Raw genomic sequence first — 17517 nt, forward strand, 5'->3', positions numbered from 1 at the left:
CAAACTCCCCAAAAGCAACAAATGCTTGCTGTGTTATTGAAAACACGGTTTTTGTGTGCAATCTGGACAAGACCATCCATTTAATTCCTCATACCATAGTGATATCAGTAAACGGTTAAATACATAAATCACTCTGTAAAAATGGACACATTTTTACAGAAAAATTGCAGATGGTCCAAGTAGACATCCCCCTGTAGGAGGTGGAGCATAATTCCAAAGAATAGCATGTAGGAGAGCTATAGCATCAGGAGAGGGTGGAGAAATCGGGTACCGTAGGTGAGTGAGCTGGGTGACCATCAGGAGTGACCAGACGTGTCCTCATCACATACCCCTGATAAAAGGACAGGTTGAAAAGACCCTTAGCTCTGTGCTATGCTTCTCCCAAACCCAGAACCCCACTCTGGTTGTGAGAACATATCAGATAAGCTAGAAATCTGTAGTTTGGCTAGAAGGAATATGATATACCTGTGGCAATTTCTCAGTTTTGACAAATACATAATGGTTATAATATTAATAATTATTAGCTTGAATGTTAACATTGGGGATACTAGGGGAAGGGAGTGTGAGAACTCTGAACTGTCTGTGCTGCTCTTTGGCAAATCTAAAATTGTTCCAAACTACACATTTGATATTTTAAAAAACTATTAGGGAATATCCCATGCATCCTCCAGTCACCATGAGGTTTTTGTTGGCTGGCTGTGCGTGTGTGCATGAGCGTGTGTCTATGTGCTGATTATATTTCACGAATAATCCAGTTAAGAATGATAGATTGAAAATACACATTTCCTCTGTTCCCTTCCAATCCTCAATTAAAATGATTTCAATCCATAAGAAAAGACAACCTTCCAAACCTTTTCAATTACCCATGGTCTCATTGGGCTTATTTATTGTCTCATGTAATTTATGTCTGCTTCTTAAGGTAGGTCTGATTAGTAAGGAAGTGAAGGTTGCAAACATGAGAGAAGTTGAACCCTTTAACACAAAGAAATGTTGGTAAGGCGAAAGGAAGTCCACTTCATGGAATTTCAGAATTTCACATGGCTTCTCATCTAAACTCAGATCATGTCTCAGTCCCTTCAAGCTACTGTCACAAAAATACAGACTCTGTGGCTTGTAAACAACAAATACTCATTTCTCACAGTTCCAAAGGCTGGAGGTACAAGACCAGGCACCAGCATGGCCGGGTGCTGGTGAGGACCCTCTTCTGGGCTGCAGATGGCTGACTGTTCGCTGTGTTCTCCCTTGGAGGATGGGGCAGGGAACTCTCTGGAGCTCCTTTTATAAGGGTGTTAGCCTCATTCACGAGGACTCCACTCTATTAACCTAATCACATTCCAAAGCCTCACCTCCAAATACCATCACTATGGGGATTAGGTTTCAACATGAATGTTGGGGGGTCACAAACATTCAGACCATGGCATATGTGATCTTGTCTGGTTACAGTCCAAATGCTAACCAACTCTCTTAAGGCCACGTAGTGCTGTAATGGCCAAGAGCCACCTTGTTCACACCTTACTGTGGAGAGTGCAGACGCCTTTGAGTGGGTGAATTCTAGGGGCAGGAGGGTGATAAGTTCCAGGGTTGGGTGGCTGCTCAAGGAAGAGGCAGGATCATGAGAGGTGTCATCAGGGGGCACCTGGACAGGGCTCCATGGCGAGAAGGGCTTCCCAGAGATGGTAGCATGAGGCATCCACCCTAAGGGGGAAGGGAACTCTCAGGGGAGTGGTGCATCAGAGAGGGGCTCATATGTCTACATGATACCTCTCAGCAGCAAGGTGAGGAGTCCAGGGATCACAGCCCTCAGGAAGGCAGCGGCAATTTGCAGTGTTACAGCTATGGGATTTGTCATATCTATGTTGCCAGATGTTGTGGCAACTTTTGTGTCGTGTGCAAAGCAGACAGGCTTAAATGGCTAAGAAGATACTTATTTGCATCATACTCGAAACAATCATGTATGGAAGAATCTGAGTTTGGAGCAGGGGGCTTTGAGCTACAGCAGTGAGCACCGTAGGGATCACTACACAGAGGCATCTTTGGCCCATTGATGTGGCCCCATGACAAGGACCAACACTTTAATTTGAGAGTTTCAGAGTCCTCTTATTTTTCTAAGGCCAGAAGTTCTCTGCAGGTCAGGATCAGCTCCACAATGTGCGGGTCCTAGTTCATCATAAAAATGCAAAGGCCCATGTTGAAAAAGCAGGAAAAAGGTGCCATTAAAGGCACCTAGTTCTTCAATCTGACATAGAAATTTTTCTTTGCTATTTAATATCACAATTCTTCAGGCACAAGGATACATGCAGGACACTTGCAGACTTACCCAGGTGCCTGCGGATCCCCACACTGCCAGTGCACATCTGTGTGTGGTTCACCACGTCTGCTGGGTTGCCCCCTCCTGCCAGATGCTGAGGGACTGGCATCCCATGCTGCAGAGAGAGTCAAGCTGGGTGTGTTTCCTCCAGGAGCCTGCCACTCTCACCCATGGTGACCGGGAAGCTCTTCAAGGATATCTCAACACCTGTGCTGGGATGCAGTCAGTATTGAGTTGGGGCTTGGGGAAAGGCCTGTTCCTGCCAAGTTGCCCACCTATACCATGGCACGCTTATCCCAGGGAGGGGTTAATGGTATGCTAGGCCCTGAGACACCCCAACCCCATCTCTAGGTACATCTGCACTGAGTCCAAGCGAACAGTCTGGTAGCCACTATATATTCATTTCAGTGAGTCTGTTTAAATATCCTGTAAAGTACAAACCTTTATTACATCCCCATTTAAAGATTTAGAAACAAGTTCAACAAACTAAACAACCGAGGTCACACACTTGCTAAACCAATCTGACTTTAGTCTACGTGGTTCAGTGCCCCCACCTTGCCTTCCCAAAATGAAGACCAGAGCCTTGAATAAGCAGAGGCAATAGGATGGGACTCATTTGAGGGTACCAGGATATGAATGTTAATTTTGATACCCAGGTTCTTGAAGAATGAAAAGGATGTGGTAATTATGCCTTCGTGCTGTCAGGTGACATTGGTACAGGCTCAGGGATTCAGAGCTTCTTTGGTGAAATGACTGCCACCCCTTTCCCTTTGCTCCTGGGGACATTCACAGGTAGCACAAAGGAAAGCCAGAGAAGGAACAGTGCCTGCTTCTGGGCTCTTCTTACAGGGCAATCCCTGTGTTTCAAGCATGTCACAATCATCATCACTAGAACTGGACACAAACCCAAGGCTGGCAGAAGGAACTGTGTTGTCTCTCAGTAACTAGAGTTGCTCCTTATTCTTTGGGGGAGAAAACTGAATTGTGAGAGAGAAGGGGAGTAGCAGGCTGCTACTTGCTGGGCCAGGAGGATCAGTGGGAGGCTCCTGCTTTTCCAGCTCCTGCCTCGTGTTCCTTGCACTCCCCCAGCCAGAACTCTCCCAAGATAAGGCTTTATGGAGACCATCACATCGGGCCTTGATCCTGGGAAATGGAGCATATAAATGTGCTTTTTTCATTGATTCACTTCACTGACCAAGAACGTTCCCCATTTCTCACAAATATAAGTGAGCCTTCTGTCCTCTCAGAGGCCCCAAACCTCTGCTCTGAAGAGGCTTCCCTCAGAGGTGACCCTGAGCAGAAAGATGTCTTGTTTTGTCTTTGCCTTTCTCTTCGTTTTGGCTCCATTTCTATCAGGTAATCGCAAATGGATGGAATGGTGAAGAGGCAGGTGATAAAGCCGCCGGCTCTTCTGTGGACCATCGTAAGACTGAAGGAATGGTCGGCTCCCCATTGAGCTTCTCCTGGGATTTTCTTGAATCTGCGGTGGCATTTTCTAAGCAAACTGCTATTCCCTCCCCCTCCCCTGTTTTGTAAACCTCCCTCCTGGTTCCTGGGAGTGCTGACCTTCAGAATTAGAATAAAGATGCAGCCTCTGTGCTCTGCTGTCCCTTGACAGCAGATGGGTGGAGCTGGGAATACTGTTTTATGCAGCTTTATTTCCTGCACTAATTTTAATATCCAAAATGTGATGATTTGAATTTAGGGTGCCAAGCAGGACTTGACTATTCCCAGCCATTTCCAGGAGGTAAGTTGAATCCCTCACATATAATTTCTACTTTTAGGACCCCTAGCTGGTCAGCTTCCTCTGACTTCTGGAGACAAGGAGTGATGGCAATGATAGTGAGAATAGAGTTGCCTGAAATCCAAGATTTCTGCCTCTGCCTTCTCTTCCTCTTGTAGCCAGCATCATGCCTGATTTGCCTTTTCATAGAGAAATCTCTTTGTTACTGGAATGGAATTTTGGCCATAGAGATTTGGACCCGGTGGCTGGCCTCATTAGCTCAGGGTGCTAACTAAAGCAGGTTTAGAGGATCAAGCTTGTACCAGCCAATGAGCAATGTTTGGGGAACATGCTCATCCATCTCTTACCGGCTCTGCTCCCAAACCCAATAAAACGCATCCCAATCTCTGCTATTGGTCTAAGAAGGATCAAATAAAGGGAGATCTCATAACCATTATGGAAGATCTGTCCACGAGGAAGAGCCCCCAATCCCTCTCTGTGCTCTCATCTTCTACAGGAAGAACATTAACAACAACACAAATAACTAATGGGCTACATACTGTTTGGTGAAATAGTCTCACCTAAATTACTCCATGTGACCACTAGAATAGTTTACAGTGTAGACAAGCATTTCTAGAATGTCTATATGACAAATGAGAAAGCAGAGACCGAGCAGTTCACTGAGGACACACCACCACTGCCAGGCCCAAACCAGAACTAAACCTAACTTCACCTCTACTTTCAAGGATCTTTTAAAACCAAAATGTCGCCCTTCCACCTTCATCTTGTAACATTTGCAGAACTGTCAGGTATGTATTTTTATGGTTCTATCATATACATGACACCTCATCCCCCTGTGCTTACTTTTGACCCATGCAAGGGCCTTAAACACGTGGAGAACAGAGATGGGGCTTATCCCTCCTTCAACGTTACCTCTTCCCCAACTCCATCCTGAAAAAAGCAAAGCTCTTTGAAAATCTGGGGCTGGTTCTTAAAAACACTCTTTACAATTGTACAAACCACCCCCACCCTCATTCTTTTGTGGCTGTTAACCTTCTCCTCATTTTCAGGGAGTTCCTGGAAAGGTGTATAAGCTACTATTTCTTGAACTAGGTGATTTTGCTGTTTGTGAGCCGTGCTGGCTTGGCCGGGGCAAATGCAGGAGGATATGCACCGAGGATGAGAAGGTTGTTGGAAATTGCAAGATGAACTTTTTCTGTTGCCGACGGAGGATCAGGTGAACCAGACCAGCCCTCCCCTGGCCTTCAAAGTGGGACTTGGTATTCAAGGGAGGACAAGTCGTGTGCCTTACCCAGGTCACACTGTGAGTGAGTCTCAGAATCAGTCTCCTGTCTTTTTCCCTTGGTTTTGTTTCTTTGCTTATTTTTTAAGATAATCCTTAAAGAAATCTAGGTCCAAGTGGGCATCTAATAGCCCAATCAGATACTACTACTATGTATTTGTAGAGTCTCTTTTAATTTATAAGTCTTTCCTCCATACTTTCCTCATATGACTCAAGATCAACTTATGATTTCATTATCTCCATTTATATTTGAAGAAACTGAGACCCAGATAAGCTTTCATTTCTTCAAGGTCATAGCCTGGAAGCTGGAAATGGATGTGCACAACCCTGTCATGTTCTGTGTATCTATCTTTATATAATAATTTAAACCAAGTAGATAAACAGAAATGACATCTGCATCTGTGTTAATGGAATTACAATTCTATAGCATACAAGAAATTATTCACGTCATTTCTTGGTATATCAATAAGCGATCAGTCATTGATTCTAATATTTACACTGTATTTTTAGGCAACTCATACCTACTCAGTTAATGCCCATGGCCCCAACTTTGCACTTCTCTTCTTGCCAACAAATGAAAATGTTAGAAGTTTACTTAAAATGCTCAGCATGGATTGTGCATGTATGATTGACTATCTATAGCTTTTGTTTATGAAATAAAATTTGTAGCTTCATATAACAAGAGTGAAAATTATTCATCTTACAGCAGCTACTCAAATTTGATCACTCAGTTTTCACATATGATTTTAATTTCACATAATGATTTTGTTTACATTTGATCTACCATTGTACCATTTTGCACAGATACATTCCCTGTCCTTTCTCTGCTTTGCTCTGTATAACTGGCACAATTATCTGCAAATTATGTTCCTTTTTTTTCTTTTTTTGCAAACTATGTTCTTCAAGTGTCCTGGCTTATGGTTGATGTCAGTTGAAGCAACTTCAAGCAGTTGAAGTGTGTGGTGGCAAAAGGGTAGATGGGAAGAAGGGAGAGCCGCAGATTTCTCTCCCACACTCTCTGCTCCACCATTGGTTTATCTCCCATAGCAAAGCCCCTGCTTCTATGTCCTTGCTTCTCCCTCAGCCCTGATGCTGCAGGCACAGCTCCTGCCAGCCAGTCCTAGTCCCCGGGCTCACACTACAGACTCCTGCTTTTCCCCCTGCCATCGGGCAGTGGGGACCTCCAGCTAGGACTAACATGGGGGCCGCCTCACTGTTCCCTTTTTGCATGTTCAGCTTTGCCAACACTTTATCACTTCCTCTGCATTTAAATCTTCCCCATCAAACTACCTGGTGTGGGAGCCGTTTTCATGCTTGGAGTCTGACTGACAGGGCTTTTCTGTTGGTCTTACTGTCAGATCTATTTACATTTGCTCAATTGTTCTCCAAAAGGATCTGAGTCATCACCTCTGCCAACCCCGACTGCTTCCCTTATTTTCGCAGGAATTAACTCAGGGAAGTGGGCAATGGGGCAACATAAGAATCTACAGTTGAGTGATCATCTGTCGGTGGGTACTCCTCCCCAGTTCTTCACAGCAAGAGCACTGTGGATGGTTTAGAGATGACCATGAGACCAGATATTCCCTACTCATTCCAAACACTGCACTCCTTGATTACCCAAATTGAAAACACTTTGGACTCTAACTGGTGTCTCTTTTATGGAAGGATTCATGCGTATGTCTCAGTCATACAGAGAGGTGGACCAGTGGCTGTGCCCTGATATTCCCTTACTAATAACATCCCATAGATGTATAGCATCTATGTATAGCATCCCATAGATGCTCACCTACTCATCAATCACCCCTCTCTATTTCTCTTGCTCTCCCCGATTTTCTTCACTTGGCTTCTTTCTAGGACTTTGTTTTTTACCCATCTCCCTTCTTCCTGAGACAAGCAATCTTCCTTATAAAATAATAAAATCTCAACCCATAGCAATTTCTTATTAAAATCAGCACTTTATGGGGTCAAGTGGCTGCCCGTGGCTTCCTCAGATAAATTTCTGTTAATTTCCATAGTAATTCATGGAGATCTCTGGATGTCAGTCTTCTGCATTTTCTGAAGAAGAAAGTCTTCTATATGGTGTATGGGTCAGAGGGAAATGGTCAGGAAGAGACACTGGTTTTCCCCTGAAGTATCTCCACTCTAGTCTACATAATGCTCCTGCTTAGCAGGACTTTACCTCCATTAAGTTTGAAATTGTGGCTCTGGTCTTACTATGCTAACCATGTATTGTCCCTTCTTGATGCGGGTTCCATTTCAAAACCCCCTCACAATAACATAAAGGGAATGGCAGTGTCTGTAGAACAAGATTGATCAGTTTGTGCTGAACTCCCAAATGGAAAAAGACAAAACATTAATAATCATCTTCTCTCATATTCCCCAACTGAATTACTGGACCCCAGGTACAGCAATAGCGAAGAAGTTGACCTCAAAATGTGCTCTGAAACACTTAGCCTTGTGTCTATGCCTTGAGAGTATAAAAGAAAGATAGAGAAGGCAGAGGACAAATTTCCTTGGAAAATGTGTTAGTGGGCTGGGATTGGGACCTCGCTGTGGCTCTCAAGGAGGACGGGTGGGGAAGACAGCACTTTTATACAATCCACACAACCCACACTATATTGAGGTGAGATTCAAGAGGCTACTTGGAAAATTCAACATGCCGCCCTGTGGTTCTATACCTGAACGTGTTAAAGGGGAAGAACTCTGCTAGAGTTGTCCACGGTGGCAGGACAGAAAGATCAGCCATGGGGTCACTTATAACTTATGATATTAGGTAGGGCAAAAGGGGCATGGCTCCCATGGACCAAGTGAATACCACACAAGATCACTGGACTGGGTGGCCCGGGTGGTTCAGCGGTTTGGTGCAGCCTTCAGCCCAGGGCATGATCCTAGAGATCCGGGATCGAGTCCCACATCGGGCTCCCTGCATGGAGCCTGCTTCTCCCTCTGCCTGTTCCTCTGCCTCTCTCTCTCTCTCTGTCTCTCATGATTGAATACAAAAAATTAAAAAAAAAAAAAAAGACCGCTGGGCTGAAACCATCCTAAAGGGAATATTCCCAAATAATGTGACCTGCTAAATCAAAGGGACTCAGTAGTAAGTCATTTTTGGATACAAGGCTGGGGTGGAGGGAAATTCATAAGATCAACTAGAAAGAACATCAACCATTCACGAAACTGTGCAATGCCACGAACCAACAGAAACCTTGCAAGAACACATAAATATGCTCCCCCAAAGAGATCTACCTTGGGACACTGCTGGACTCATTTATTTCACTGTGTCACAAAACACCACAAAAGTTAGCTGCTTAAAGCTGCACACCCTCTCTCACAGTTCTGTGGGTCCAAAGTCCAGGCAGTATCTGGACCCCCTGCTCAGGGTTTCAGGAGACTGGCAGCATGGGGTCAGCTGGGACTTTGATCTAATCTGAGGCAAGAGATCCCCTTGCATCCCCCTGGGGCTGTCGGGAAAAATTGTGTCACTTGTGGTTGTTGGCCTGCAGTGGGTTGCTGTCTTGTTGCAGGATGTCGGCCGGGCATGGTGCTGAGCACATAGAAGCTGCCTGGCATTCCCTGACCTGTGGCTCTTTCCATAAAATGGCAGCTTTCTCCTTCAAGGCCACCCAGAGTGTCTCTTGTACTTCAAAACTCCTACTTCTGTCTGACAGCACAAAAGAAAGGGGAGAAAACCAAGCTATACAGAATAATGCTTTTGTTCGCCATTGGAATCTAGTTGTTTAAAATTAATTGCAAATTCATTTACAACATAAACATACATAGTGCCATAATTAATTAAACAAGGGAAATATCAGTAGAGAACAGAAAATAGAAAGAAATGTTGATACTGAAAGTTATAATACCTGAAAAAGATTCACTGAATAGATCTGAGAGTATAGAAAATATGACAGGATCAAGAGTCACTGATATTTGACAAGGAAATTCAAATGGTACCTCAGGAAATATCTGTTTAACACAAAAGAAGTCAGTAATGCAGGAAAGGGGGGTGGAGGAGAAATTTAGAAAACAAATAGCAGGGGCACCTGGTGGCTTAGCTGGTTAAGCTTCTGCCTGTTGATTTTGGCTCAGGTCATGATCTCAGGATTGTGAATCTGAGCCCAACACAGAGCCTTATTGGAATTCTCTCTCTCCCACTGTCCCTCAACACCCTCCACTTAAGCTCTCTCTCTCTCTCCCGCCCCCATAGATAAATAAATACATAATAATAAAAAAGAAAACTACAATAGCAAATGGCAGATGTAAATCCTACCTCATCAATTATGGTATTAAATGCAAATGAATTAAATACTCCAGTTAGAGTCTAGCAGAAAGGTTTTTTAAAAATTTTTTTAAAGATCCAACTATATGCTGTGTGCCTGTGTGAAAGGGACACGCTGGATTCAATGAAATGAAGAGGTCAAAAGTAGAAGGATGGAAAAAGATGGAGCTAGAGACGAGAACTGCGTATCGTGGTAGACAAGTCAACCCCTTAAGAAGACATGACCATTATAAGCGTGTATAAACCTAACAGGACCCACGAAATACATGAAGTGGGAACTGACACACTGAAGAGAGAAATCAATAGTTCAACAAAAGTATATGTGCTTTATAGCCTAGCATGTGACCTGTGGTGATGAATGTGTCATAGGTACTTGAAAAAGGTGTGTATGTGTGTTTTGCAGTCATTTTGTGTTGTATTCCATAAATACCAATTCAGTCAACGTGGTGGTAGTGTTGTTTACATCAAACCTGTGTTTATTAATTTTGGTTCTACCCTTTGCTGGAAAGAATGACATCACAATCTTCTGCTCTCCTTGTAGAACTGTGTTTCCCCATTTTAATCCATCCAGTTATTTTTTTTAATTTAATTTTATTTATTTATGATAGGCACACAGTGAGAGAGAGAGAGAGAGAGAGGCAGCGACACAGGCAGAGGTAGAAGCAGGCTCCATGCACCGGGAGCCCGACGTGGGATTCGATCCCGGGTCTCCAGGATCGCGCCCCGGGGCCAAAGGCAGGCGCTAAACTGCTGTGCCACCCAGGGATCCCAATCCATGCAGTTATTGTGTAAAAGTGTACAGCAGCATCCCACTCTCCATTTGATAATATTCTTTTTTTATCTGAAATGAATATTGGCACTCTAGCCTCCTTACTCTAGATATTTTCATAGTTTATGTTTTTCCATTAATGTGTTTTCAGCCTGTCTTTGTCTTTTGCTATTTAATGCTTTCCTTATAATTTGTGATCTGAGGTTACTTTGCCACTTTATTTCCTACCTTTGACAATTCAAAATTATGGACAATGTCCCCAATGGAGTAGGCTGGATGATGGGTGCCTAAAACCTCTCTGTACCACTTTTGGAACTTATTGTGAGTCTATAATTATCTCAAAGGAAAAACATGTTTGGAGAGAAGATTCCTTTATGGATACCATGTAGTTTTGTCTTCCTATTTAATCCATATGATTATCTCTGCTGTTTAAGGAGAATATTCAGTCCCTTAACATTTTTACATAATTAATGATAGATTAGTAAGATGTTGGTCTATCAATTGACTATTTTTGACGTGTTTGTTCTCCTTGATTTTGTTCCTCTGTTATCTCTCTCTTATCTTCTTCAGATTACTGGGATATTTGTGTCAACATTTGCATTATAATATATGTATTATGATTAATGGCTTCACTGGTATTATCAATACACATTCAACTTAGGGTTGATGTTAATCCACTTTCTTTAAAATTTGGAAGGCTTGTAATCATATAGGCAGACCTATTTCATCCTATTCTCGTAGTCTTTTTGCTATATTTTTTGTATGTATCACATCCACATACAATATATAAACCCACAAGGCAATGTTACAGATTTTGCTTTAAGAAGTCACTTAAACTTCAAATAAATTAAAAGACAATGTATTTTTTAAGCACTTACACTGATATTTATCATTTCTGATGTTTTTCATTTTCCTTGAAAACCATATTTCCTTCTGGTATTTCCCTTCAGCCTGAAGAATTTCCTTTTATAGTAACTGTAGGGAATCTCTCCTAGAGAAAAACTCTTTCAATTTTCTTTGCCTTGAATACATGTTTATTTTATCCTCCCTTTTTAAGGGAATCTTTCCTGCAGATGGAGTTTGGGGCTGTGGCAGTGTTGTGCTTGTTTTCCTTCAGCTGCTGCAAGGTGTGTGCACAGTCACCTGACCTCTTTCAACTCTGAGGAGAAGCCAATTGCTATTTCCCTGAACTGGACGTGTTTTTTTTTCTTTGGGTACTTTCACCGTTTTCTCCCTTTTCTGGACTTTAGAAGTTTGACTGTGATGTGTCTGAGCATAGTATTTATATTCTTTGTGATTCAAGGAGCTTCCTGGTTTTGTCAGTTGTGCCTTTCACCAAATTTGAGAGTTTTCAGCCATTATTTCCTCGAACTACTTTTTAATGCATTCGGTTTCTCTCCTCATTCTCAGACTCCAATGACCTGTCTGCTCCAGCTTTTGATATTATCCCTCACACCCTCAAAGGTCTATTTTTCTCAATATTTTTTCTCTCTGATCTATAGGTTGCATAAGTTTATTGAATATGTGACTCTTGATCCTGTCATATTTTCTATGCTATCAAATTTATACAGTTAATCTTTTTCAGGTATTATATCTTTTAGTATCAACATTTCTTTATATTTTCTGTTCTCTAATGACATTTCCCATGTTTAATATTGATTGCAAGTGTATTTTCTATACTATTGGAGCATGTTAAAATGAATATACTAAAGTCATTTGTCTGATTATTTCAACATCCTCGAAGTCCTGGACACTGAGAATGTTGTGTTGAAGAGGATATGAATATGCTACATCCTCTGAAGAAGGCTGACATTTTTGTTATAACAGGACAGTAACTCTATTAAACTCAATTTACAAGTATTACCTAGTCTGTAATGAGCAGAAGCTCAAATCTCAGAGGTATTTTTGTGTTTATCTTGTTTTGTTTTACCTTAATTAGATGCATGCACGGTTCAGGAGTCAACAAAACTCTCCCTCAGGGGGAGAGTTCATACAAAGAACCTAAGCTTCCTTCTCTGAGTCCTCATTTGCAGCAGCCATGGTGGTCCTTGACTCTGCCTTTATAAGTTTAGAAACAGGATAGATATTTTTGTTTGTTTTGAGTTAGCGTCTCCATGCCACATTGCAATCAGAAAGAATGTACTCTTTGCTGTTTAATTTTTCCAAGTTCTAATTTTTTTCCAAAATGTTAAATATGCCTGTACTTATTTCAACTTTCATATTCTTCAGGTAATTTTTTTTTTCTTCCACAGTTTCACTTGTTATTAGTGGGAGGGTCTACTTGTCAGGAGCTCACTTTGCTTTATTTGAAACGGAACTCCTCATTTGAGTTTTAATCTTTCAAATAACCCCCCTGCTTAAAAATCCTTCAATTGTTTCCCTTTGATTTTAGGATAAAATTCAAAATTTCTTAGTAAAATAAAAATAAACATATACATAGTTCTCCAACCCATATTTGTTGAATGAAAGCTATTCCCATAACATATGAGGTATGGTCATATTTTGTCATAATACCATTATCCTTAATAATAATATTTACAAATGTAAAAACTTTAAACATTTAGTAAGATTTCTGAATTAATTGTTTGACTATTCATGAATTACCCTAATTAGACAGCTATCAATTAAGTCAAAGAACCCAGATATTTTGAACGGCTACTGCTGCAAAGCACTTTATGAGGAATCAATGGAAAGAAAAGGATGGAAGGAGAATTGGTTTCTTCTGTTGAGTTGATAGTCAGACTGGATGGATAAAAATTCTTCACATAGTATAATTTTTGAAACGCAATTATGACAGGTACCCGTTAATGACTGCCAAGATAATCTTATAAGAGACCGAGCTGCAAGTAACATCTTAAAGAAGAAAAGGAGTGGGGGTTATAGATCTTCTGGAAGTGTAGGCACCTGAGATGGGGCTTCAGAGAATAGATGTGTAGGCAGAGACATAGAATGTAGGAATCCAGGCAGGGGGACTAGCTGTCTGCCTTACTCTCCGACAGACATCATTGAGGTAACACCTGATCCAGCAGCCCACTCGTTACTCAGCGGAGCATGAAAAATAGTTTCCGTTTAATGGACATTTCAAACTGAAGTTGTCTTCCAGCCCTTTCAGAGCTGTAGAACCTGTTTTAATCAACTTCCCTTGATAAAAGAGCTGGATTCTAGCAACTACACCTCCTTTATCCTCTCTCTACTGATGTCTGGAGCCATGAGAATTTTTTTCTTGGTTTCTGCTGCTCTCATTGTCCTTGCTCACATTTTCTCAGGTAAGAGGGAAATCCTAATAGATGTAAGGGTGGCAATCTGTCTTTTGAGAAGAAAGTTCAGGCTTTAGAAAAGTGCATCACTCATCCCTGTATTGTAAAAATGTCCCAGCACAAAGCAGTTACTAGAAATCTTTTCTTGAGCTTAAACACAAAACTACTGAGCTGGACTATCTCCACCCAGACGGGTATCTGGTTAATTTCCCCCAAAGCTCCACCAAGGGATTCAGACTTCTCTTTACAGTTAGCTCTCTTTCCATCTTCTGTAATCGTCCACTCAGCTTCAGCGTGTGCCAAAGTGATAGCTCTAAAATGAGAGAAAATTTCAGAGGCAAATTTCAAGCACACTTGTTAATTTAGAGAAGTATAGCTTTTGTAGCCTAAATGAAACAAAACTTACGATAAGAGATTCTTAGTATCTTCTTTACATTTTTTTCCTATTTTTATGTTTTATTAGTTGGCCCAAACATCCTAATCTTAGATTACTTAGAATTTCTTTCTAGTTCTCACATTCTAATAGAAAATTATATCATTTAAACAACTAACACCTTGATTGGTTTGCTTTTACATCTTAGAGAGCTTTGAAATGGTCTCTTTTTGCTCAGTACTGCCAAGACTCTATCCCTAAGACATTTTTAAAAGATTTACTTATTTATTTTAGAGAGAGAGAGAGAGAGCTGGAAGAGGGGCAGAGGGAGAGAGAGAATCTCAAGCAGACTCCCCAGTGAATGCAGAGCCTGATGTGGTGCTTAATCCTATGACCTGAGATCATGGCCTGGGCCAAAATTAAGAGTCTGATGCCCAACTGAGACACTCAGGTGCCATTGCCCCCCACCAAGAAACTTTTATATCCATCCCTTCTCAACTATACTTCTGTTATTAAGTCATTACTAATGGGGTTTCCTCGTGTATTATGAAGCACTTTACTACTACATGATTTCCGGATTTCTGCACTTACTTATTACACAATCAGGCCTCAAAAGGCCTACCAAACCAATCCATATAACACTTAATAAGCAATTGTTAGGGCACTATAGAAAAAGTAGGTAAAATGGAGGTAAAAAAATGTAATTAGAGTATGATCTTCATGCTTAATTTACTTGAAGTTTATTATTTTATTATTTCTGTGTTGGTAAAAAATAGGTTCCCCAGAATAGTAAATAGGTATTTGATAAATTTCAAATATACAAATAAGTGAATGGGTGAGGTGGAAAGATTCATAAAAACAATAACACAAAACAGTTCTCATAAGTGCCATAAATGATGCAAAATATAAAGAAAAGCCATGGAAGAAGAACCGTGGTTCTAACTATGGGATCAGAAGGGCCTTCTTGGGAAGTGTTCTTCACCTTGCACTTTTGAAAACAGGTATAAATACATGCCCTTACATTTCAAAGTCTCATTTATCAGGTCAGTTACCTGGTTTCTGCTCCAGTCTTTTCCTGGAGGTCAGACAATGGATCCAGGTAGAGAAACACATTTTAAGCCAACTTCTCCATTCCCATTCAACAAGTCTCTGATTCATTAAGGGTTCCTTGTTCCCAAACTCAGCGCAGGTACATTTGAATCCCAACAACAAGCCTAGTGTGGGCTCAAATTAGGAGCGGCACAATCACAGCAACCACACAGAATCTCACAGCTGGAAGTGAGTTCAATGATCAGTAGAAGAGATAATGAACACAGATTTTTTTACACCAAAACACCTGAAGTTGGATCTCAGGTCTAATCCTTCAAGGTTGTGTGAACCATTCTGCTTCAGTTTCCTTTCTAGAAGTGGTAATAATAATAATTAATAGGATTGTTTGAAAGATTAAGATACTTGTTACATTAATTAGAGGCAAACTTATTTTAACAAAGACATTTAAAAAGAGAGTAAATGAAAAAATAGTTTATTTTTCTTTTAGGGAAAAATCCAAAAAACAGGTAAGTTGACTATTATGGTTAGAAAGAAGACTCTTCTCCACCAAGTTACTTTGAGCCTAGGGAGGAAGGTCAACCTTGTGTCCTAAACATGTGTCTTTCATCTGGTTCTAAAGATGCTCTGACAGGAAGGGCTGAAAAGTAAGTAAACCTCATGATCAAGAGGATTGCACAGAAGCATCTACATCATTTGATTCCAGTTTCATTGGTCCAAACCTATCCATGCAACCATACAGAGACACGGGGCCTGGGACTGATGTCTTTTGCTGAGTCTCCTCGTGTTATCCAGAGATTCCATTACTAATTGTTTGAAGTGAGAAATAACTGTTTGGGGAAGGTTTAACAATCCCTCTGTTTCTATAATCTGCTTAAACAAAGCCAGGCACATCCTCTGTGCCCTGAGAAAGTACACTATTATTATTGTCTGCTTATCATTGTTTCTTTAATCATCATTCTCATTATCTGCCTCAATTAGTATTTAAACACCTTATGAGTATTCCGTGTCAGTTGATTGGCTAGATGCCTGATGAACTTCAGTAGTCTATTACAATATCCCAAGTTCAACTTTGGACTATTTTAAAAATTTCCTCTTACTTTGAGCAGAAATCTAAGGCTGTGCAATTCCTTTCTGTTGGTCTGAGTCCTAACTGGGGTATGAACAGGTTCAGTGTTTCTTCAGCATGGCATTATCTCAGGTATACGACAGCAATATGTGTTTTCTCCTCCTCAAAGCTGTATTTTCCAAGAACATGTTCCGTTTGGGAGCGACTGCCAGTTCTTTGTATTATTTCTCCTGAGAACATCTATCACCAAAAACTTTTTTCAATCATTTTTCTCAAAATACCTTTACTCTATTTAGCTTAATCTTTGTTCAGAAGAAAAACTCGTCCACATCACTCTGAATTCCAGAATTAAACCCATTATTCATTGACATTTCTTACGGAACGGATCAGCCTCAGGTTTCTTTTATCTTTGCACCTAAAATCTTGAAACTCCACAGCCACATGGCTGTGGTCTATCGTTGCATGTGGTCTATCGTTGACCTGCCTACAGTATAAACGGCACCATCTTTACCTTTTGTTATATATCTGAGACTATTAATTTGGAGACATGAAAACAATCACACATTGGGAAGGAATGTTATTGAAATTAGAAAGTAGACTGCCTCCATCCCAGGAAGACATGCTCTGCTTCTAGATAGCCTAGAAATGAGTATGGCAGAGGGAATTGAATACCCAGTAGGGACACTGTGTAAGTTGTGCAGGGAATCTGAGCTCCCATACAGCTGCTCAGGTGACATGTGCTTTTTCTGATCGCTAGGCGTGTACTCTGTGTCTGCAGGAGACTCGGTAATAGGGAATTGTGATTTTGGCCTGGGTGATGTTATGTTGCTTTCTGGTCACCAATTACTGGATAACTGAGGCCTTGCTTTCTTCACTCAGCCCATGGAGCTATACACAGAAGGATGCAGTGTCAGAAGATGGATGGTCGCTGTGAAGTTGAGTGCCTTTCCTTTGAAGACAAGATTGGGGGCTGTAGAGCTGAACTGACACCACTTTGCTGCAAAAAAAAGAAGAATAATTAAAAGCCAAGCAGTAGCTACAGAAAGTGAGAAGCAAAGATCCTCTGGCTGTGAGCTCCATGTGGCAAACATCTCTGGATTTTTCTCTCTTGACCTCCAACATGGGCATTCTTTGAATGAAGCTGTCAATCCAGCTTCTGACACAGCAGAGAAATAGCCTCTGTGGGCCTGGGGGAAGGCACTGTGTTATGTTGACCTTTGGAATACCCACTTGCTGGCAGAGGCCCCATTAATTATTTTATTCATTGATAAAGTGAGTGAGCAGATTAACAGATTAAACAGGTAGAATGGAAAGGTGGGACCATAGTTGAAAATTTCTAAAACCCTGGCTTCAGACAGAGGTGTGACCATGGGTCTTTGTCGTTCAGACCCTGGT

At 41.3% G+C, this 17517-nt stretch overlaps 2 protein-coding genes across 2 annotated transcripts; both read left to right on the forward strand.

Annotated features, from left to right (window-relative positions):
• The first annotated feature begins 1754 nt into the window (after positions 1–1754).
• LOC129515788 (beta-defensin 105A-like) lies at positions 1755–5272 on the forward strand. The gene is made up of 4 exons (XM_055334800.1): positions 1755–1775; positions 3665–3731; positions 4014–4055; positions 5145–5272. Exons 1-4 carry the CDS (start codon positions 1755–1757, stop codon positions 5270–5272), a joined length of 258 nt encoding a protein of 85 aa, XP_055190775.1.
• Positions 5273–13572: 8300 nt separating this feature from the next.
• LOC129515699 (beta-defensin 107A-like) lies at positions 13573–17144 on the forward strand. The gene is made up of 2 exons (XM_055334724.1): positions 13573–13642; positions 17002–17144. Exons 1-2 carry the CDS (start codon positions 13573–13575, stop codon positions 17142–17144), a joined length of 213 nt encoding a protein of 70 aa, XP_055190699.1.
• Positions 17145–17517: the final 373 nt, after the last annotated feature.

Source organism: Nyctereutes procyonoides, unplaced genomic scaffold, assembly GCF_905146905.1.
Source record: "Nyctereutes procyonoides isolate TBG_1078 unplaced genomic scaffold, NYPRO_anot_genome, whole genome shotgun sequence".
NCBI classification, from domain to species: domain Eukaryota; kingdom Metazoa; phylum Chordata; class Mammalia; order Carnivora; family Canidae; genus Nyctereutes; species Nyctereutes procyonoides.